This window comes from Callithrix jacchus, chromosome 11, assembly GCF_049354715.1.
Source record: "Callithrix jacchus isolate 240 chromosome 11, calJac240_pri, whole genome shotgun sequence".
Classification (NCBI taxonomy): domain Eukaryota; kingdom Metazoa; phylum Chordata; class Mammalia; order Primates; family Cebidae; genus Callithrix; species Callithrix jacchus.
Genome location: NC_133512.1, coordinates 70,999,800 through 71,019,747, shown reverse-complemented (window position 1 = coordinate 71,019,747; position 19,948 = coordinate 70,999,800). Strand labels below are relative to the sequence as shown.

At 35.1% G+C, this 19,948-nt stretch overlaps 1 protein-coding gene across 31 annotated transcripts in view; it reads right to left on the bottom strand.

Annotated features, from left to right (window-relative positions):
* Positions 1-19,948, bottom strand: part of MAGI2 (membrane associated guanylate kinase, WW and PDZ domain containing 2) — a 1,508,583-nt gene that overhangs the window by 1,023,115 nt on the left and 465,520 nt on the right. For all 31 annotated transcript variants that reach the window (XR_004728308.3, XM_035254988.3, XM_035254993.3 and 28 more), the window contains exon 2: positions 19,488-19,604. Coding sequence is in view for 30 of the 31 variants with exons in the window: in XM_035254988.3 (XP_035110879.1) it covers positions 19,488-19,604 (117 nt within the window). In the remaining variant the exon portion in view is untranslated. The remainder of the gene's footprint in view (positions 1-19,487; positions 19,605-19,948) is intronic.

Genomic DNA, 19,948 nt, shown 5'->3' with positions numbered 1-19,948 from the left:
TTCTGTTCCATTGGTCTACGTCTCTGTTTTGGTACCAGTACCATGCTGTTTTGATTATTGTAGCCTTGGAGTATAGTTTGAAGTCCCGTAGTGTGATGCCTCCATGGATGATAGACTGGACCGGGAAACTGTGGCACATATACACCATGGAATATTATGCAGCCATCAAAAACGATGAGTTCTTGTCCTTTGTAGGGACATGGATGAATCTGGAAACCATCATTCTCAGCAAACTGACAGAAGAACAGAAAATCAAAAACCGCATGTTCTCACTCATAAATGGGTGTTGAACAATGAGAATACATGGACACAGGGAGGGGAGCACCACACACTGGGGTCTACCAGGGGCAAATAGGGGAGGGACAGTGGGGGGTGGGGAGTTGGGGAGAGATAGCATGGGGAGAAATGCCTGATATAGGTGATGGGGAGGAAGGCGGCAAATCACACTGCCATGTGTATACCTATTCAACAATCTTGCATGTTCTTCACATGTACTCCAAAACATAAAATGCAATTAAAAAAAAAGAAAGAAAATATTCCTATAGAATATTCCAGGTAATACTTTTTCCATGCAACCCAGTCAGTCTTTAGGGATGATAGTAACACATTCTCCACACTGTATTTTGTCACATACTATCTATCAGGTACTGCACTATGTTTATAAATTCTGTGACGCACATCAGAGCGCATTTACAAAGACTAATGAAGAGTTCAGCATGTTGAGAAACCAAAGCTGAAGTAACACTACTTAGCACTTAGATGACATTTTTTATTTTCAAATTATGTTTGCATGACTACTAATTAATCTTAACATTTCCATGAAGAAGGTAAATAAAATTATGATCCTTATTCTGAATATAGGAAAAATGATGTAGAAAGACTAAATTGTTTTGGTTTTTCTGTCCTTTACTCTACCTATATATCATGTATTTAAAAATCAATTTCTCTTTCAATAAACAAACAAATGATCAAACAGAAACAACGCAAAACCTTCTAAACGCAGATTTCATGTTTGAAATACCATCCATGGGAGGTTAGTTCAGTCCTTTTCCGTAAAACCTCTCATCCTATTTGCTCTACCTCTTGTCCATTCAAACCAGTTATATATACATATATATATTTTTAGCCTAGAGCTTAAGAAAACTGTAGTTGTACAATGGCTTTGTTGCAGAGATGAGCAAAGTAGAGGTGCAGTGGTGTGATCATAGCTCATGGCAGCCTCAACCATCCTGGCCTCAAGTGATCCGCCTGACTTGGCCTCTCAAAGTGCTGGAATTACAGGCATGAGCTACCATGCCTGGCCATATAGAGGTTACTAGAGTTGAAGTGATTTACCTAAAGTTCTAGAATCAGCATTTGACTCAAGGTATATACATATATCTACACTTTGTGTCTTCTACATTAAAACTGATTATCACAATAGCAAGATGATTTTACTGTTTCATTCTTCCCCATTTTCTCTCTTGCTCCCCAACAGTTAATACCTTCTTATACCATTTTCTGCTTCTGTAGTACAAATATAATCAAGACCACCCTTACCAGTGAGTAGCTAGGAGCGAGCAAAAGAGAGACGATGGACAGCAAGGTCACCCCTTCCAGGATGAGGATTATAAACAAACATGTGCAGAGCAAGAATAAGCAGCAGCCCCCAAACTGAGAGAAACCCAAAGAACACACTCAGAGTGGAATCTTGAAGGGCATTAATTTTCACACAGAAGGTGAATACAATTTGTGTGGTGGATGAATAATACGGTATTTCTTCTAACAAGGCAAGGAGGTAAAATTTTATTTGATAACTTTACATGGCTTCATGACTTTAGGCAATGGAAAGGGAGACTTATATTAATGAGTTGGAAAAAGGTACAGATGCAGGTGTGCAAATGAATACAATGTTAATTGCAAAAATCTTTCAGGAAAGAGCATTTGCTTGTAATGACTATTATGTTAATTTAACAACATTAATGCAGCCAAAATATGGCAGCTTAATGCTGATTATGTTCTGTACATGTTGATAACTAATGCTTTCTAGTCCCTATATGGAGCCTAATTGAAAAATAATTATCTTACTTTGAAGGTTTATCATCAACTACAAGATTAAAAACACTGTGGCACTTTTGTTTCTTCCATAATGAACCAACATTTCAAGTCACATATATATCTAAGTGATGAAAGCAATCAAGTTCAAGGTGCAAAAGAGATAATAAAAAATTCACAGAAAACTATGGAATATTTATTTCCTCTTCTCTTTTCCCATTAATCATGTTTGAAAATCTTCTCTACTATAGAAAAATAAACAGCAATATGAATTTTATTAAAAACAGTTTTATTTCTTATTACTTTTAATAAAAGAAACAACCAGCATGTCAAGTTGATGTATTTTGTCTGTACTGATGAACAATGTAGTTAACATATTCTCTATATTAAATATTTTATATTGAGATATATACATATATATATGTGTATATGTATACACGCACAGAGGAAAGGAAAAAAGATTTATGATTATATATCTTACTTATTTCAAGAACTGAGCATGAGGTTAACATATTTTGTCTTAGGGTTCACTTTTTATATGTGTGATACTTTGGTTCATATTAGTCAAAATAATGCTGTTCTATGTAGTGATATAACGAATGAGCTTCCAAATATTAATATAATGCTAACATTGCAAAGCTTTAGTCTGGCTTGTAAATTCAATGTGGTCCAGTACAGCCTCCCTATTTTGGTGGGTGCTGGATATGTGGCTGTTAAGTTTCCCATGGAAGGGGATGAGAGATGGAGGAAGTTCTTAACTCCCTAACTGCCTTGTTCACACATCCATGTCCAGAACTAGTCATGTGGCCCCAGCCCACCTACAAACAAAGCGGCAAATTAGAAAGAAACACAAGATATATGTTGAGCTCTACATTGAGGTCTATCATAATCGAGATTTAATTATTTTCAAGAAAATAAACCCAATCCAAATAATAAGTTGGTTTGATTAAATCTGGATTGTTTTTATTTCAGGTAGGCTACATTTTCACCATTAGCGCACAACAAAGTATAGTCACTAAATCCACCAAAACCTAAGGGAAAAAATGGCTATTTCAGCATGAAAAGTTCATTTAAAACAAAAGCAGAAAATATCTGGAAACATGATCACTCTCTCTTAATCTTGCAATTAAACCCATTAATTATAGTCCTGTGTTATTTTGCATTTCTCTAGCTTATAATTGATCTTCTGTAAGCTAGCTATTAAAAGAGAAATTAAATAAACTTGGGCAAAATTTTACAACTTGGTGATATTTTATATGGTGGTGCTGAAAGCACTCTTTACTCATTATGAACTGCTATAGCACCATGACTACCGTGTAATCACCCCTCAGTGGAAGTCACAGAATTTTTACTCTTTTGAGGATGGCTATTTTTGAGTCTATGGCAAGTCATTTCATTAAAGCCAAGATATGGGGAAGGATAAATTAGGGATAGGAAGAGAAATAAGATAAAAGGCCAAGGTAGATAGATGCTGACATAGAGTAATAGATCTTAAGGTAAATCAACAACTCACTTTCAAGGTGTAAAACAAATAACAGAAAAAATAGTTGTATAACTCTGTAGTAATGTGTATGCAAAGGTGCTTCATGTATTTTTGTTTGCAACTATGTCCAGAATAAGTATGCATGGACATCTGAATGAAGACTGTACTAGTGGAAAAATGAGCCAAAGACATTTTATTTCATTGGCTTAATGTCCAGATTAATTATATCAGTGCTAATTACATTGTTAATAGTAGCTGTCCTGCTGCTACTCCCATTTCTCCTGTAAATAAAAACTACCATTACCCCAAAGAATTGGCTGTGAGATAAATTTCATTATGCTAGTCAAGGATTAACCACGTGTCACATTTTTATTACAGAAATATTTTGAATTGTAATTATCTGTGATGTCTTATACATCAGTAGGAAAAGTGCAAGATTCTCAAGGGAAGAGCTCTGATTTGCTTGGCTGCTGCTGAACGAAGGTTTTGAACATTTTACTCTACAGCATTGATGAAAGACATGATAGCACAAGGAGGGCTAGGAGGAAAAGAAAACTCTAGAGTCATGATTTGCAAAGGTAGTACAGGCTGTGGATTTGAGATTGCTCTCAGGGTTCTAGGGTGAGAATACAACTCTCAACACACGGTTGATTCTGAATGCATCTTTTTCTACTCTTCTACGCATTCTTAGCAGCCAGTGCTCCTCCACCTGTGTCCAAGAGTTCATACCTATATAATAAGCTGTTTTGCCTACATGCCAAATTCTTTCTTTCTGCCTTTAAATATATATACAGGATGAAGAAGTGGAGGAGTAATTGGTTGAGTTTCAACATGAGGCCTTGTTGCATATCAACGTTTTCAGCCTACACACTATCTTAGCCCAGGTTTCACTGATCCAACTAACTGCTGTAGAACAACTCAGTTGGATTTCTTGCTCCCCTCTGCACGCTATCATCTATTTTATATAAATATTTCTTCCATATATCTACTGAATAAATGTTTGCTTAACCATTAAGGATGACCAAATTAGGTAGAATTCCAGAAGGTAGCTTCTAGCTTAATTTACCTAGTGAACTAACATAGATTAATCTTCCTAAAATACATGTCTATTTCCTTACCATCCTACATAAGGACTTTTGTGATGTAATAGCCAAATTTATTGAACATTACTTGCTGCAAGGTACTGCTCTGAGCATCTTAACGCATTTAATACTCCCAGTGTTTTGGTGAGATAGATGCTATTTTATTCCCATTTTACAAATGAGGAAACTGAGTCACAGAGAGGATACTAGTTTACTAAGGCCACTTCATTGGAAAATAGTGCAGTTATGATTTAAATTCAGTAGTTTAGTGTGCTGTGTTAACATGGCCATTCTTGGTCTAGTTGGGCTTCACTGAGAAAACAGTAAAAAGAATAAAGCTCAAATTTTCTAATCAAGTTTAAGACCCTCTGTAATCTTTATATCCTCTACTTATCCTGTCTTTCCACCCAATTCCCTGAAATATAGAAACTCCACCTCTGTTCCTCTTATGCTCATTACAATCACTGAGGATTTGCTAAAAAGATCTTCTCAATCAGAATGTCCTTCTAGCTCCTGCTTTCTATTCAACTCCACTTGGTTTCTGAAGCAACTTAAAAGCTTGCCTTTTCCCTGGAGGTTTTTCTGCTACCTACTCCAGCTCATAATAATCTGTCTTTTACAGTGCTCATTATTTTGGGGGGAAAAAAGATTGGGTGCTTTAAACATTTATTTTGTGATAGATAAAATAGTAACAGAAAGATACATTGATATGCGATAAACAGATACAAATAAAAGCCTATATTTGAAGATAGACCCAAGCTACATTAAAAATCTATGTTCTATCATTTACCACCTGTATGCAACCTGAACTAAACTCAAGTTTTCAATCTGTAAATATCCACCTGCACAGGTGTTATGTATGTCCTATTATTTTACTGTATAAGAGACTTTATATGTACACACACACACACACACACACACACACACACACTGATATGGTTTGTCTTTGTGTCCCCACCCAAATCTCAGATGGAATTGTAATCCCCAGGTGTCAAAGGAGGGATTTGGTGGGAGGTGATTGGATCATGGGATGTTTTCCCCCATGCTGTTCTTGTGATAGTAAAGGAGTTCTCACAAGATCTAATGGTTTTAAAGTGTGATGCATTTTATTGCTCTCTCTCTCCTGCCCTCTTGTAAAGAAGGAACCTGCTTCTCTTTTGCCTTCCACCATGAATGTAAGTTTCCTGTGGCCTCCCAGCCATGTGGAACTGTGAGTCAATTAAACTTTTCTTCTATAAATTATCCAGTCTCACTATTTTTATAGCAGATTGAGAATGGACTAATACACAGACACACACACACACACACACACACAGACACACCCACACACCATCCCTATATAACACATGTTGTATTTTATAGAGACATAAATATATAGTTTATATTTATATCTACATATAGAGACATATATAAATATACATACTTAATTATATGCTTAAATATACATTATAACATACATAATCTATCTTATAATCAGATATATATGTCTTACAATCAAGATAAAAACTGTATTTCAACCCTTGCGCTGCCAATGATGAGTTATATAATCCTGGGACATGTACTTAACTTGCAAACTTCATTGTCCTTTTTTTTTTTTTAATAACAAGGAGAACACTCATGAACTAATAGGTCATGTGCTTGATATAGCTAGGCTTTTTAAGAACAGAAGCAAGGATGTACCAATCCACCTGTCCCTAATGATCTTAGTATCTATTTACTAATAGATTTCCACCGAGAAAGCTATAGATCCATTGTTCATAGTCTAAAAGTTTTGCCCAAAGATGCTTCTGACTTCAAATCTTTTACAGGGTTAAAAATGTGTACTGCTAACTGGTAAATCATGACTTCTTTTCCATCACAGGGCAACCCAAGAAAACATTTGGTATTTCAGAGATTGCTTTTTCCTTCTTTCTTTCCTTCTTACTCATCTCTGAATCATAAGAAATCTGGAGCATGACTATATAAGAGCAGGGGTGAGCAAAGTTCCAAGAACTCTATTCATATTTTTTATTAAGTCTTTAAGTGTTCAGTCATTATTAGTCTATATCTTCATCAAGGCCACTAATCTAGTTATTATTATTAAAGATGAAATAATTCATGTTTTTTGAGACTGGCTACAGGCCTTAACTGTGATACAGAGTAGTTATTTTATATAAGCTAGTTAAGGGTATTCTGTTTGCCCATTTGTAAAATGAGAATACTAATATATGCTTACCTGGATTTGAACTTGCAATAAAGATACATTCCTAGAAAACAAGAGGTATGTCTTAGTCACTCTGTATTTCCAGCACCCAACCACTCATGTGTACCTAATAGCTCTCATGTTAAACTGAATTAAAATAAGTTACAATACATTAAAGTTTATAAATTTTTTATCTCTTTAAATTGAGTGGGTTATTAGGTGCATTACTAATACTTTGCATTAACAACCACATCTTTTATAATCAATGAATTTGGAAGATACATTTTTATATAGATAGCTATATTTATAAACAGAATAACCCATCTGGCCTATGGGATAACTGAAATTAATTTTTTATTTTTGTATCAGAGAGCAAGGTGTCTCTTTTCCAAGCTACTGTTAGGTCAACATATAGGCTTAAATACTAGTTTTCAAAATTGTATGCAGTCATATTTTATTTATATGTACCTTTTTAATGTATTTTATTCTACCTAAAGACTCATATCATGATTCCTTAATGAGCTTTCAGGCCAAGAAATAATGTTGGAACCTACAAAAAGCTACCAAGGTTAACCTCTGATCACAGATGTGTCTTAGTGATGAAAGCACTTTACTTTTATCAAAGTATAATTAATTTTCTGTAGTGCTTCAAATAATATATTCAACTTCTCATTTTTAATTAAGATTCCTTTTCTTGCTCCAGATTTAAATTATGTCCTGAAAGCAATTTTTGTCAATTGCTTTTTCATGTAAGAAATATAATTATGAACTAAATTTTGTTACTGTCACATTCATATTTTTAAATAATAAAGTTGTGAATAAAAAATGAACAAAGACTCTTACACATACTTAGAGTGTCTCATTCTATAAGAAGAATAGAATAATTCCAGAATACATTGATAATGCATAACTATCCTGGTTTTCTAAAGAAAAAATACATTTTGTAGTGGCTTATAATCAGTTAGCATAATATATATCTATTGTTAGGAGCCTGAGTACAAGCAGAAAAGCAAAAACATTAATTAATAAACACACTGTAAATCTTTTAACTAAAATCTGATAACAATTATTATTGCTATAATTTTAATTATACTTTAAGTTCTGGGGTACATGTGCAGAATGTGCAGGTTTGTTACATACATATACACATGCCATGGTGGTTTTCTGCATCCATCCCCCCCTCATCTACATTACGTATTTCTCCTAATGTTATCCCTCCTCAATCTTCCCACCCCCTGTTATCCCTTCCCTAGCCCCTCCATACCCAAACAGGCCCCAGTGTGTGATGTTCCCCTCCCTGCGCCCATGTGTTCTCACTGTTCAACACCCACTTATGAGTGAGAACATATGGTGTTTTGTTTTCTGTTCTTGTGTGTTTGCTGAGAATGATGGTTTCCAGCTTCATTCATGTCCCTGCAAAGGACATATACTCATCCATTTTTATAGCTGCATAGTATTCCATGGTGCATATGTGCCACATTTTCTTTATCCAGTCTATCATTGATGGGCATTTGGGTTGGTTCCAAGTCTTCACAATTGTAAACAGTGCCACAATAAACATACATGTGCATGTGTCTTTATAATATTTATGTTGTCAGTCTCTGACTAACAACATAGATCAAAACGAGGCATTTAAAGTTTAGAGCAGTCTTTCAATAAATAATTTTAGTGGCTCACGCCTGTAATCCCAGCACTTTGGGAGGCCAAGGTGGGTGGATCATGAGGTCAAGAGATCAAGACCATCTTGGTCAACATGGTGAAACCCCGTGTCTACTAAAAATACAAAAAATTAGCTGGGCATGGTGGTGCGTGCCTGTAATCCCAGCTACTCAGGAGGCTGAGGCAGGAGAATTGCCTGAACCCAGGAGGCGGAGGTTGAAGTGAGCTGAGATCGCGCCATTGCACTCCAGCCTGGGTAACAAGAGCGAAACTCTGTCTCAAATAAATAAATAAATGATTTTAAGATGCTGGTACTATTGGGTTATCCATAAAAAGAAGCATGTTTAAGGGTGAATTTCTGTTCATAACCAAAGGTCTTAGAGACAAGATGCTTTTGTAGGAGGGCTCTACTGTTCATTTCTTGGCTTCTTAGGTGTCACAAGGCAGTTGTGGCAATTCCAGCCATAGCGACAATGTCTCAATTCTGTTTTTGTGACATCTTGATCTTAGCTGCAGTTCTCAGAGGCAGAAGTTATGCTGTGGGGCAGTTCTGTATGTTTATTATTCCAGAGGATCTAGTCTGCAGACTTCGTTGTTCTTCCAGCAACTTTCTAAACAACTCTTCTCCTACATCTCTTCCTTCTTAAAACACCTTGCATGATTTTATTTCCTGGACTGAACCCTGAATAACACATTACTTATACTGTTTTACTTCATGAAATAGAAAGACAAAATAATCTTTGACATTGAAAGCAATAAAAAAGAATAAGAGCTTGGTAGACGTTAAGCTTTGCTGCATGCTCAATGAATCACTCCTTCATGGTTTAAATTGCTCAGTGATATTAAGCAATATTAAACATGGTTTAATATCACTGTGCATATTAACCTGAATCTCCTGAGCCAGAATAGGTGCATTTTTCCAGGAACCAGGAAGGAAGCTGGAAGGTCACACACGTACATCTCAATTCTATATGCGACTCTTGAAGGGATCCAACTTCTCAGTTGTGTCAACTTGTGTTACCAAAGAATTGTGCCCAAAGAGAACTAGCAGGAGTCTTGGAGATCTGAGAAGCTGTCATTACACTGAGTCTCAAGTGACAGCTGAGTCAGTATGCTAGCTATGCTTAGATGATAGAGTGGCACTTTTCTTCATCAAAAGAAGGGCTATTTGTTCTTTTATAATGACATGAATTCTGAAGTGAATAGCTCTGCTGTCTCTGTTTTGATTACCTCCACATAAGAATGAGAGGAGGCAGAACGTTAAATAATATCAACTACTAACCTTGGTCTTTCAGGAGCCTTTGGGAAAATGACCTCAGTGGTGCTTCTGAAGAGCAGTTATGGAAATAAATGTCCAATTCAGAGGTCGTATATAATCCACTACCCATTTTCATGATTTTTTTTCTGCTTTGATGGAATCATTAGATAATAAGTATAGACACACATTCATGCATTCTTCTATATTCTGGAGCCTCCTAAGATTTGCTCGGAGAACTGTCAGAGAAATCAGGTCCATAGTGAGTGAATAAGGAGGTAACATGATACATTCAACAAATGGATATAGGCATCAGACAGAACTAGGTTTGAATTCTTTTTCATCCACTTACTGTGTGGTTGGGGGAAGGGTTAGAATAGAAACTGGGAAACTGACTTAGAATTGATCCATTCCAAACTTATGATTTGTGTAATAAAAGCAGGATCCATATGCATTTTTTAAAGCTGAATTGACTGTTGATCCCATATCAGTCATACCTTTTAATTACTCTGTATGAAAAATCCTGTTGACTCTCCTACATTTTTCATCTGTGTTCTAAGGTTCTCGATTACACTAAGCGTTGATTTAACCTCCCATTAGCTACATTTGTTTGGGCCTCCAACCAGAATCACTCACTTGCATAAGTGATGCTTGTTAAAATTCAACATTAGAAGATACTATATTCAATGTTAAATATCCTTTCATAAAGATTATAATACCATTTTATAACAATACACCTTGTGCTTCAGAAGTCTTTATGTCATATCTCAACTATCCATCTTTAAAGGAGGAGAACAATTTCAAAAGCTTTATATTTCTCATTATGTTTATTTTTCCATCCATTTACTAACACTGGACCATATTTCAGAGTTTCATGAATAGTGAAGGCAGATTTCAAGGAACATTAGAGTTATGATGGCATTCTTAACTTGACATTCACAGAAAAATCTGAAAGTACACGGATGGGTGGTTTTATCCAGAACCACACCTAATTTAAACCCAGCTCTTAATGCTTTTTTTTCCCTGAAGTGTCTGCTGCATTTGATATATATTTAGTTTCCATAATCTGTTTATGCCTGCTCAATTTCAAGGACATTCCATACTCAGAATAATTTAAGCCAATTCAATGAGGTGAATAATGATAAAATACAGAAAAACAATCCAGAAAAATTAGAAAACCACAGGATTTTAGAGCAGAAAGAACCATTGGAGTTCATTTTATTCACGTCTCCTTCTCTTGAGTCCTAAAGTTAAATGACTTTTCCAAAGCCCTATAGTTAGTTAATGGCAGAACCCGGTCTAGAACCAAAGGCTTCCTATTCTTGGATGCCTGCTCTTTCCATAGTTCTGTGTTGCAAATAGATAAAGCCAAGAGTAGTTGCTCCTTACCACATTCTAGCAAGACTATACTGCAATGTGTAAATAACATGAACAAGTGAGCTGGACATTAAAATAGCATTAACTTTAATTAGTATTCCTTTTTCACTGTTCTTTTGGCTAGATGCATTTGAATCAGAAATGGACTATCCTACTAGAAGCCTACAGTCTTAAAGTCCCATGAGAACACTATTATCCACTGCCATCTGTCTATTTCTTTCCTTCAACTATGTAATCATCTAATAGCTGAGACTCTGGAAACTGGGGTGGGTTTGAATCTGATGGAATCCTAATTTTTTCTATTCACAATGTGCAGTGGTGTACATTAAGATGTGTTTGACCTTCTTATGTCCAACAAGGCTGTGATTATGAAGCCTGCAGGGATCAGATTCTGAGTTCCCTGGAAGGTAGGTTATTTTCCATCAAAACCGATGACTGGCTTTTCCAGAGACACAATATAGCTTCAGAAATCTCTCCTTATTTATTCCTTGTACAGCTGCTAGGACCATTGAAGTCCAAGGTTGTATATTTCACCTGCTTTTATGATCAGTGGCCCACAAACCAAGTTCCTAGAGAGAGTCTACCTCCTACAGAGAAAAGGCAAGATACATAGAAACTAAGAGGAAAAAAACAAAGGAAAGATTAGGTTACAGCAACAGAAAAAGCCAATCAAGTCAGGGCAAAGTGAATTTTATGTGGTTGGGAAGATCAGTAACATCATGTGCTGTTGGTGTTTATTGGTGTTGGTGTTTATTCCATTTTTTGTGTGTGCCAGATATGTTCCTTTATTCACAAACTAGTATCCTGTGGTGTCAAATGGATAAATCAATACAATCACTTTTAATGTTTCTTGACTTTCCTTCTTAGGCAACATGTTGAAGCCATTGATCGCCTGTAGAGTACTCTGTCAACTAAACCAATGAATGTTACACAGTGACCAGGAAAGATACATTCATTGTGTTCAATCAAAAGAAGAAATAAACCTGTAATACTTTCATATATATGACATGAAACTGGATCTTAATATTCTCAGTAAGATAGGAAAGAAGGTAAATCAAATATAGCTTTCTGTAAAGTAATAACACATTTAATAACTATGCGAGGAGCATACATTGAGATGTATAAACAAGTATGCTACTATTTAGAAGCTTTTGAATTTTTCCGTTGGTCTAGCCTTCCAGGCCAGCTTATACATCTCACAAGAAATTGAGTTTCAATTGTTTATAGACTTCCTTTCTTTTTTGTTCACACTGCTAATAACCATCGTTATTCTCTCATAACCCTTATTCTTAACAGCACTAAAATATAATTAGTCTATTTATAAATATCAAATTCATTTTCAAAGAAAAAAATCTGGCAACTTCATTCTGAAACAATTACAAAAGTGTATGATTTACACTCTGAAAGCAATTTTTAAAAAAAGCTCCCAAATTGATGATTCTTATTTGAGGCAGTAAGATTAATGTAGAAACAGATGTACAATATACAGCTGTTGCAATATGTTGGTTTAAAGTTGCAGTGTGCTTTAAAATTCAACTGGATATATTGCTTCTACTTCTATGTCTGCATGTTTAGCTACAGTTTGACTTAACATCCCAGACCACAAAGCTGTATTACTTAAAGATCCTCTGAACACATATCATTCTTGATCATTTTTAACTCAGTTGAATTCTTTCCATTGGAATAAGATGATTTCTTTTTTGGTGATCTAATCCACAGTTTGATATCACTCTCCCTTCTTACAACATCTTTAGAAATAAATGTACCTTCATAAAGAAAATCACAAGTAATTAGATTCATTCATACCCACAGAAATGCAATGCCTTGTCAGATGTTAACACATATTTTTACAACTTTTATAGTACTAATTTTTGCTTGAGAAATAAAATTATTTTTCCCACAAATTATACTAGAAAGATCTGCCCTAATTTCAGACATTTTAATAGGTATGTGGCCAACCAGCCTCTCACTAATGGTCCTCTGAGACCATAATCTTATGGGGATTATATAATTATCTAAAGGGGATGCTGATTCCTTGCATAGTCATAACTTTTGGTGTGTTGGTAACTGCTTTTCTTAACAGGAGACAGTTTCTCATAATGTTTAAAGAGCCTGCTTTTCTGTGAAACACAATTTGGTATAAATATAAAAAATGTTAAAGACATATTAGAAACTTTACAGTTTTATAATTGTTAATGATTCTTTTTAGTGTGTCTTAGTTTTACTAACTTAAAGGGCTTAAATATATAGAAACATTATTGTGAGTTACAATCACTGTAACTCAGTGTAACACAATCAGTTCTACAAAACTAATTTCTTTCATATCTTAAATCTATGTTTTTCACTTTTTTTTTTTAAATACAGAGTCACGCTATGTCACCAGGATGGAGTACAGTGGCATAATCTTGGCTCAGTGCAATCTCTGCCTCCTGATTTCAAGCGATTCTTCTGTCTCAGCCTCCTGAGTAGCTGGCACTACAGGTATGCACCACCACACCCATCCAATTTTTATATTTTTAGTAGAGATGCAGTTTCACCATTTTGGCCAGGATGATCTTGATCACTTGACCTCGCTTCGACCTCCCAAAGTGCTGGGATTACAGGCATGAGCCACTGCACCCAGCCACTTTATTCACTTTTTATAAAATAGAATTAGGCTTTAGTTTTATTGATTTTTGTTTTTGTTTTTTTACTTGGTGTACACTGGTATTTCTTCTGGCTTCAAATAAATTTAAAATATTTCCCAATAAAACCATCTCATTAAATAACAAATAATGGTCTTGGGAGAGAAATTTAATTTTAACTACCTTCCTTTCAATTTTGAAACTTTTAAAATCAGTCATTGAAATCCTTCCTCACATTCTTTTGTATAATGGAAAATAGGATCTAAAATTTATATCTGTTTTCATACTTGGCTCAAAAGTTAATTTGTGTCTCTAATAAATATCAAAGCTAGAAAGGACCAGAACTTTACCAATATACAGCAGTGATTATTTTTTCCTCATATTTAAGAAGCATGTCAGTTTAATCACAGTTGATTAGACTCAAGAGTCAAATATATGCACTCATTATGCTCAGTAGCATATTAAAATGAAAATAAACTCCATTTTTACTCTTTAAACATTTGCAAATTAATCCAATATTCTTCTGTATTAATTCCGTTAATTTCTCTCACATACTTTTGAATCCATATTACCCAAGGGACAATGCATGCTGCCTTAACTATACACATTTAACATGCTGTGATGAAACAATCCTCTCTAATAATCTCTAAATAAATGCTGCAAATGTAGCACTTCTGGAGTTGCCTTTTGTATACTACCAGGGTAACTAAAATCCCATATGATGGATGTTCCAAACTCTCATGCCTTTTGTCTACATATGTTTTTCATGGTTAGTCTTTATCACATTCCAGATGATAACAGTTCTCATTGTCATTTTCTCCCTTCTCCTGAAGTTCAATTACATAAAAATCTTATATAGCCTGAAATCTACTAGCAGAATGATTCATTCACAGTGTTCATCTTCTTTTTCTTTTTTGAGACAGACTCTCACTCTGTTGATATGCAGTGGCGCAGTCATGGCTCACTGCAGCTTCGACTTCCTGAGCTCACGTGATCCTCCACAAGTAGCTGGGACTACTACAGGTGCATTCCGCCATGTCTGGTCAAGTTTTAAAATTTGTCTGCAGAGATGAGGTCTTGCTATTGGGTCTCATAGAGATGGGGTTGCCCAAGCTGCTATCGAACTTCACGGCTCAAGTTCCTAAGGAAAAGATCCTTAGGAAAGAGTGAAGAATCTATCTCAGCCTGTGTATGTGCACATGCATAAGCAGACACATGCATGGACACTCATGCTCTCACTCAGTATGTTCCCCAAAATTATTCTTTTCTAGTAGCTATAAAATAATTTTATAATCAGTCAGCCACGAAATAATAGTAGGATAGTAGGATAATGAAATAATTATGAAAAGTATGTCAGAGATAAAACTAGAACTTGAAATTTCCCCCAAAACTGTAAAATAAACTAAACTTTCATAGGCTTCAACGAGAAAAACAAAACAAAACAAAAACAAAAAACAAACACCACATATTTCCTTTGAGAAACTGCACAATTGGCTTCTTAAGGTGTAAGTTTTGTTACAGAACTCAATATATGCTCAATAATTCTATTTCTGTGACCATCTCCTTCTATGCTAAGAGATGTAGCTTTTGTTTAAAGGTTTTTTTTTTAAATAAGGCTCTGAGATGAGGTTCTAGGGAAACAAAATACAAGTCTAAATTCAGTCAGCCCTTGTTTATGTAGCATGGAGCAGATTAATAGGCTTTTAGTATTATTTGTTGTTAAAGTTCAGTGGAGATCTAGACTAACCAGCTCCCTTCCCTGCTTAGCTTAGAAATCGGCCAGCAGCTGGAAACAGGCTTCCTACAGAGGAGAGTGCAAGAACCAACTTGTCTACAACTACAATGACTGAGTGTATGTATAAGTGTGAGGAAGAGAGTGGTGGGTGGTCTTTGGAGCCCTAGCTCTAGAACTGTCTCTTACTACACACCAAGAAATTCCACTTCCAAGATGTACCTCCTTTCCTTCCAGATATAGTTGGTGGTAGAGTAATGTGGTAGTAAGCAGAATTACTCAGTTAGGTCTTGTTTTGTGAAAAATTGTTTTTTTACCCTCATAGAACTCACTACAATTTTGTTTCAACTGATTTATCAATAACCTATTCTGGTGCCAATGATAGATTAAACAAGAAGTGAATGTATACATATTAATGTTTGCATGTAGAAAAGCAATGATATGGTCTTCCGTAGTCCATTTTCCTTCTATGGTTTCATGAAAACCAATGAGAATTTTTTTGACCCAGGAAAATATGTAACAAATGTGATTGTATACGCAATAGCAACAGATATGCTGGATACTTATCTATGTTTCTAAACGATGGCAGGAATTTTCATACTATGGACACACTTTTACTGTAACCTTTCTGAACCTGTTTGAAAACTTCTTTAAAGGATATACTGAGTGAACAAACAACTCAACACTAAGAAAACAAATAATCCCATTAAAAAGTGGGTAAATGACATGAACAGACATTTCTCAAAAGAAGACATACAAATGGCCAGAAGGTATATGAAAAAATGTTCATCATCCCTAATTACCAAAGAAGTGCAAATCGAAACCACAGTGAGCTATCATATTACTCCAGTTAGAATGTCTATTATTAAAAAGACAAAAAGACAAACAACTGCTGGTGAGGATGCAGGGAAAAGGACACTCTTTACACACTGTTGGTAGGAATGTAAATTAGTGCAGTCACTAGGGAAAACATATGAAGATTTCTCAAAAAACTAAAATAGAACTACCATATGGTCCAATAATTCCACTCCTGGATATTGTTCCAAAGGAATAAATCTAGGAGTCAGCATATCAAAGAGATACCTACACTCACATGCTCATTTCAGTACTATTTACAACAGCAGAGTCAAGTACTCAACTGGTATCCATCAGGGGACCAATGGATACATACAATGTGGTATATATACACAATGGAATACTACTCAGTCATAAAAAGAATAAAATCCTGTCATTTGCAGCAATATGGACAGAAGTGGAGATCACTATGTTAAACAAAACAAGCCAGGACCAGAAAGACAAAAATAACATGTTCTTACTCATGTGTTGAAGCTAAAAAAGGTGATTCCATGGAGATAGAAGAATGATAGATAATAGAGGATTGGGAGAGTGAGGGATGGGGAATGAGGAGAGGTAGGTTAATGGGTACAAATATACAGTTAGATAAAAGATATACGTTCTATTGTTTGACAGCAGAGTAGAGTGACTATAGTTGGCAACAATGTATTGTATATTTCAAAGATGCTAGAAGAAATAACTAGAATTGTTCCCAACACATAGAAATGATAAATATTTAAAGTGATAGATACCTCAAATACCTTGACTCAATCATTACACATTCTATGCATGTAACAAAATAAATATTTGCCCCATAAATATGTAAATTATGTATCAATTAGAAATTCAAAAAAGATACACAAAGAAAATTTTTTTATAAAGATATACTGAGTAGGGCCAGGTGCAGTGGCTCATGCCTGTAATCCCAGCACTTTGGGAGATCAAGGCAGGTGGGTCATCCGAGGTCAGGAGTTCAAGACCAGCCTGGCCAGCATGGAGAAACCCCATCTCTACTAAAAATACAAAATTAGCCAGCCATGGTGGCTCATGCCTATAATACCAGCTACTCAATTGTAATCTTGGAATTACCTGCCTGTAATCTCAGCTACTTGAGGAAGGACAATTGCTTGAACATGGCAGTGATTACCATGAGCCAAGATCTTACCATTGCACTGTGGCCTGGGCAACAAAAGCAAAACTTTATCACACACACAAAAAAAAGATACACTGAATTAAGTTGGTGGATTGCCCAGGCACTCAATTAATCAGTATAAAGCCATTTTTATATTATAAATTACAATCTCTGTATTTTTTGTTCACTTTTTTGCCAAGTTAAATACATCATTAGTCAATGATGTTAGTAGAATTGGCTATTAGGAGAGATGGCTGAAAATTCAAAGAATAATTGTTTCATCATGATGCTCAGATTCACTGACTTTTTAATCATCTCCTTTATAGGCGCTATCCAAGGATTTCTAATTAAATTTATGACCTTGTACTGAAATTACATCTTGAAACTCTTTATGTTTACTCATATAAGTCTAGCTATTTTTTAATATTTACTTTTCCTTCATAGTCTTCTTTGGTACTGTAAGAGGAGATGCTTTATTTAAGAAGTTAATTAACTAATGCAAAATTTACTCCTATTATCTTCATATTTAATTAAGACTTTCTTATTTATGTCATCATCTTAGCAAGGACTACATGTATTCTAGAATGTTGGCTTCTTATCTATTTCCCTTAGCTTTTAAACATAATAAACTACTTAGATTCTTTATTCAGTATTTCAGATCTCCTTTCTTTCACGCCACAAAAGATAAATTCACACTGCTGCACTGACAACATCACAGCTTTGAAAATGTGTCCACCCGATACCTTATAAATAGTTCGGTCACTTACTTTAATCCATCTTCCTCTGTCCATCACTCTAATGTCAAACTTACAAGTTTAAGAATGCACTTTTCTCAACTTCCAGGTTTAAAGCAAGAGTCCAAAAGCCTATTCACTTAACTAACACACACTGACAGAGGTATCATTTTGACTGACAAAATGCCAATCATTGAATATTCTCATTTGGGAATATTTGATAATGGTGTCCTGGCATTGCCGTTTTGATGAATATTCAATGCTAACAATGGCAAAAGTCCACCTCTCCTAAAAGGTGTATAAGTCAAAAGGGCTGAGTGATAACTTGTCCATCTTCACAACTCTGTGTGTTTTCAGTATTTCAGTATAATTATCCAGTATCTATACCAGATAATTAGTTACATAGTTCTGGTGGTTCAACCTAGATAATAATTTTTTTTTTGTTTTGGCTATTTCTTTCACTTATCCTAGCCAAGTTTTTCTTTATTTAATATTATCCTTTCAGGACCCATAGCTTTGTGTTTATTCAGAGCAGAACTAAAAGAAAAGAAACTCATAGCATCCACAGATCAGAATTTCTAGAGAGAGAGGAAAGTCTCTGAAGTGCATAGAACTCACCGTGAAGAAAATGGATTTTTTTTATATCAATCCAGGATTTAGAGCCTAAGTTTAAAACTCTTTGATTTGCCTTAAAGTTAATAGGGGACTCTCAAGTGAGCTGAAACAGGCACTAAGAAGTTGATTTGTGAATTTTATCATTTTACCAATTCCTCTGTTTTAGAAGGGTAATCAGAAATGATTGTTTGTGGATATCTGTAGGTTACATGTAAGAAATTTGCCCCAACATGCTTTCTAAGCATCACTGCCTTCTAAGACTTGCAGAACACTTAGCTTTACTTTCCAATGTGCACTTTTCTTTTTACTTGTGAGATTCCCGTGTTGCAAACCAGAGATGAGGTTGAGAGTTACAGTGTAGATTCTATTCACAGAATAGCTGTTTCAACTAATAAACTAAATTTGCATTATCCTATCTCCCAAGGTAGAGTTCTACCTCCATCATAATTCATTTGGAATCACCAACAGTCTGGACTAGAATCAATATTTCTCAATACTGACTTCAGAAGCGTAAGTTGATTTTATAGCAAAAATCACAAGTATTTTCAGCTACAACTTCATCATAAACCATACTAGTGCAGTTATAAGCATCTACACTTAAAATTGCCACATCTCAAATAAGTTTTCTGTTCCAAAAGTCCACCACAAAAAATAAGTGCAATTCCACTTTCTTTTAATCAATGAATATAGAACTAAATATCTACCTCTTAACATAAAAATATTAATACTGCCCATCGTACTCACATGGCACCGTGCGGAGGTAGAGGTTGTCACGAATGATTTGCTGAAGCTCGTGGTCCACAGAACCCTTTTGAAATCGTAAGTTGAGGTAGTGACGAAGGTCTTTATCAACAATTCCTCCTAAAACAAAAAAGTTTATTAGTAAGGAATATTGGAAAATATGTTAAGTATGTCATTTTATTCTGTCGTCCATATACTCAGGAACACATTTAAAAGATGCATTATTTCAAAGTGTTCTTTTGATCTTCTGAAACTTTTACTGCCATAATAATAATAAAGATAATATGTACGGAGATAATGATTGCCTGCCAAGTTCAATGCTTTGCATGTATTCCTTAATTTATCCTTCATTAAGAATATAGCCTATATCGTGATAAAAGAAACGTTACTCCGGACTCATACTGAAATATTATAGTATATCTCATTGCATAAGTAGAAACTATAATACTTGCCCTTTTGTGACT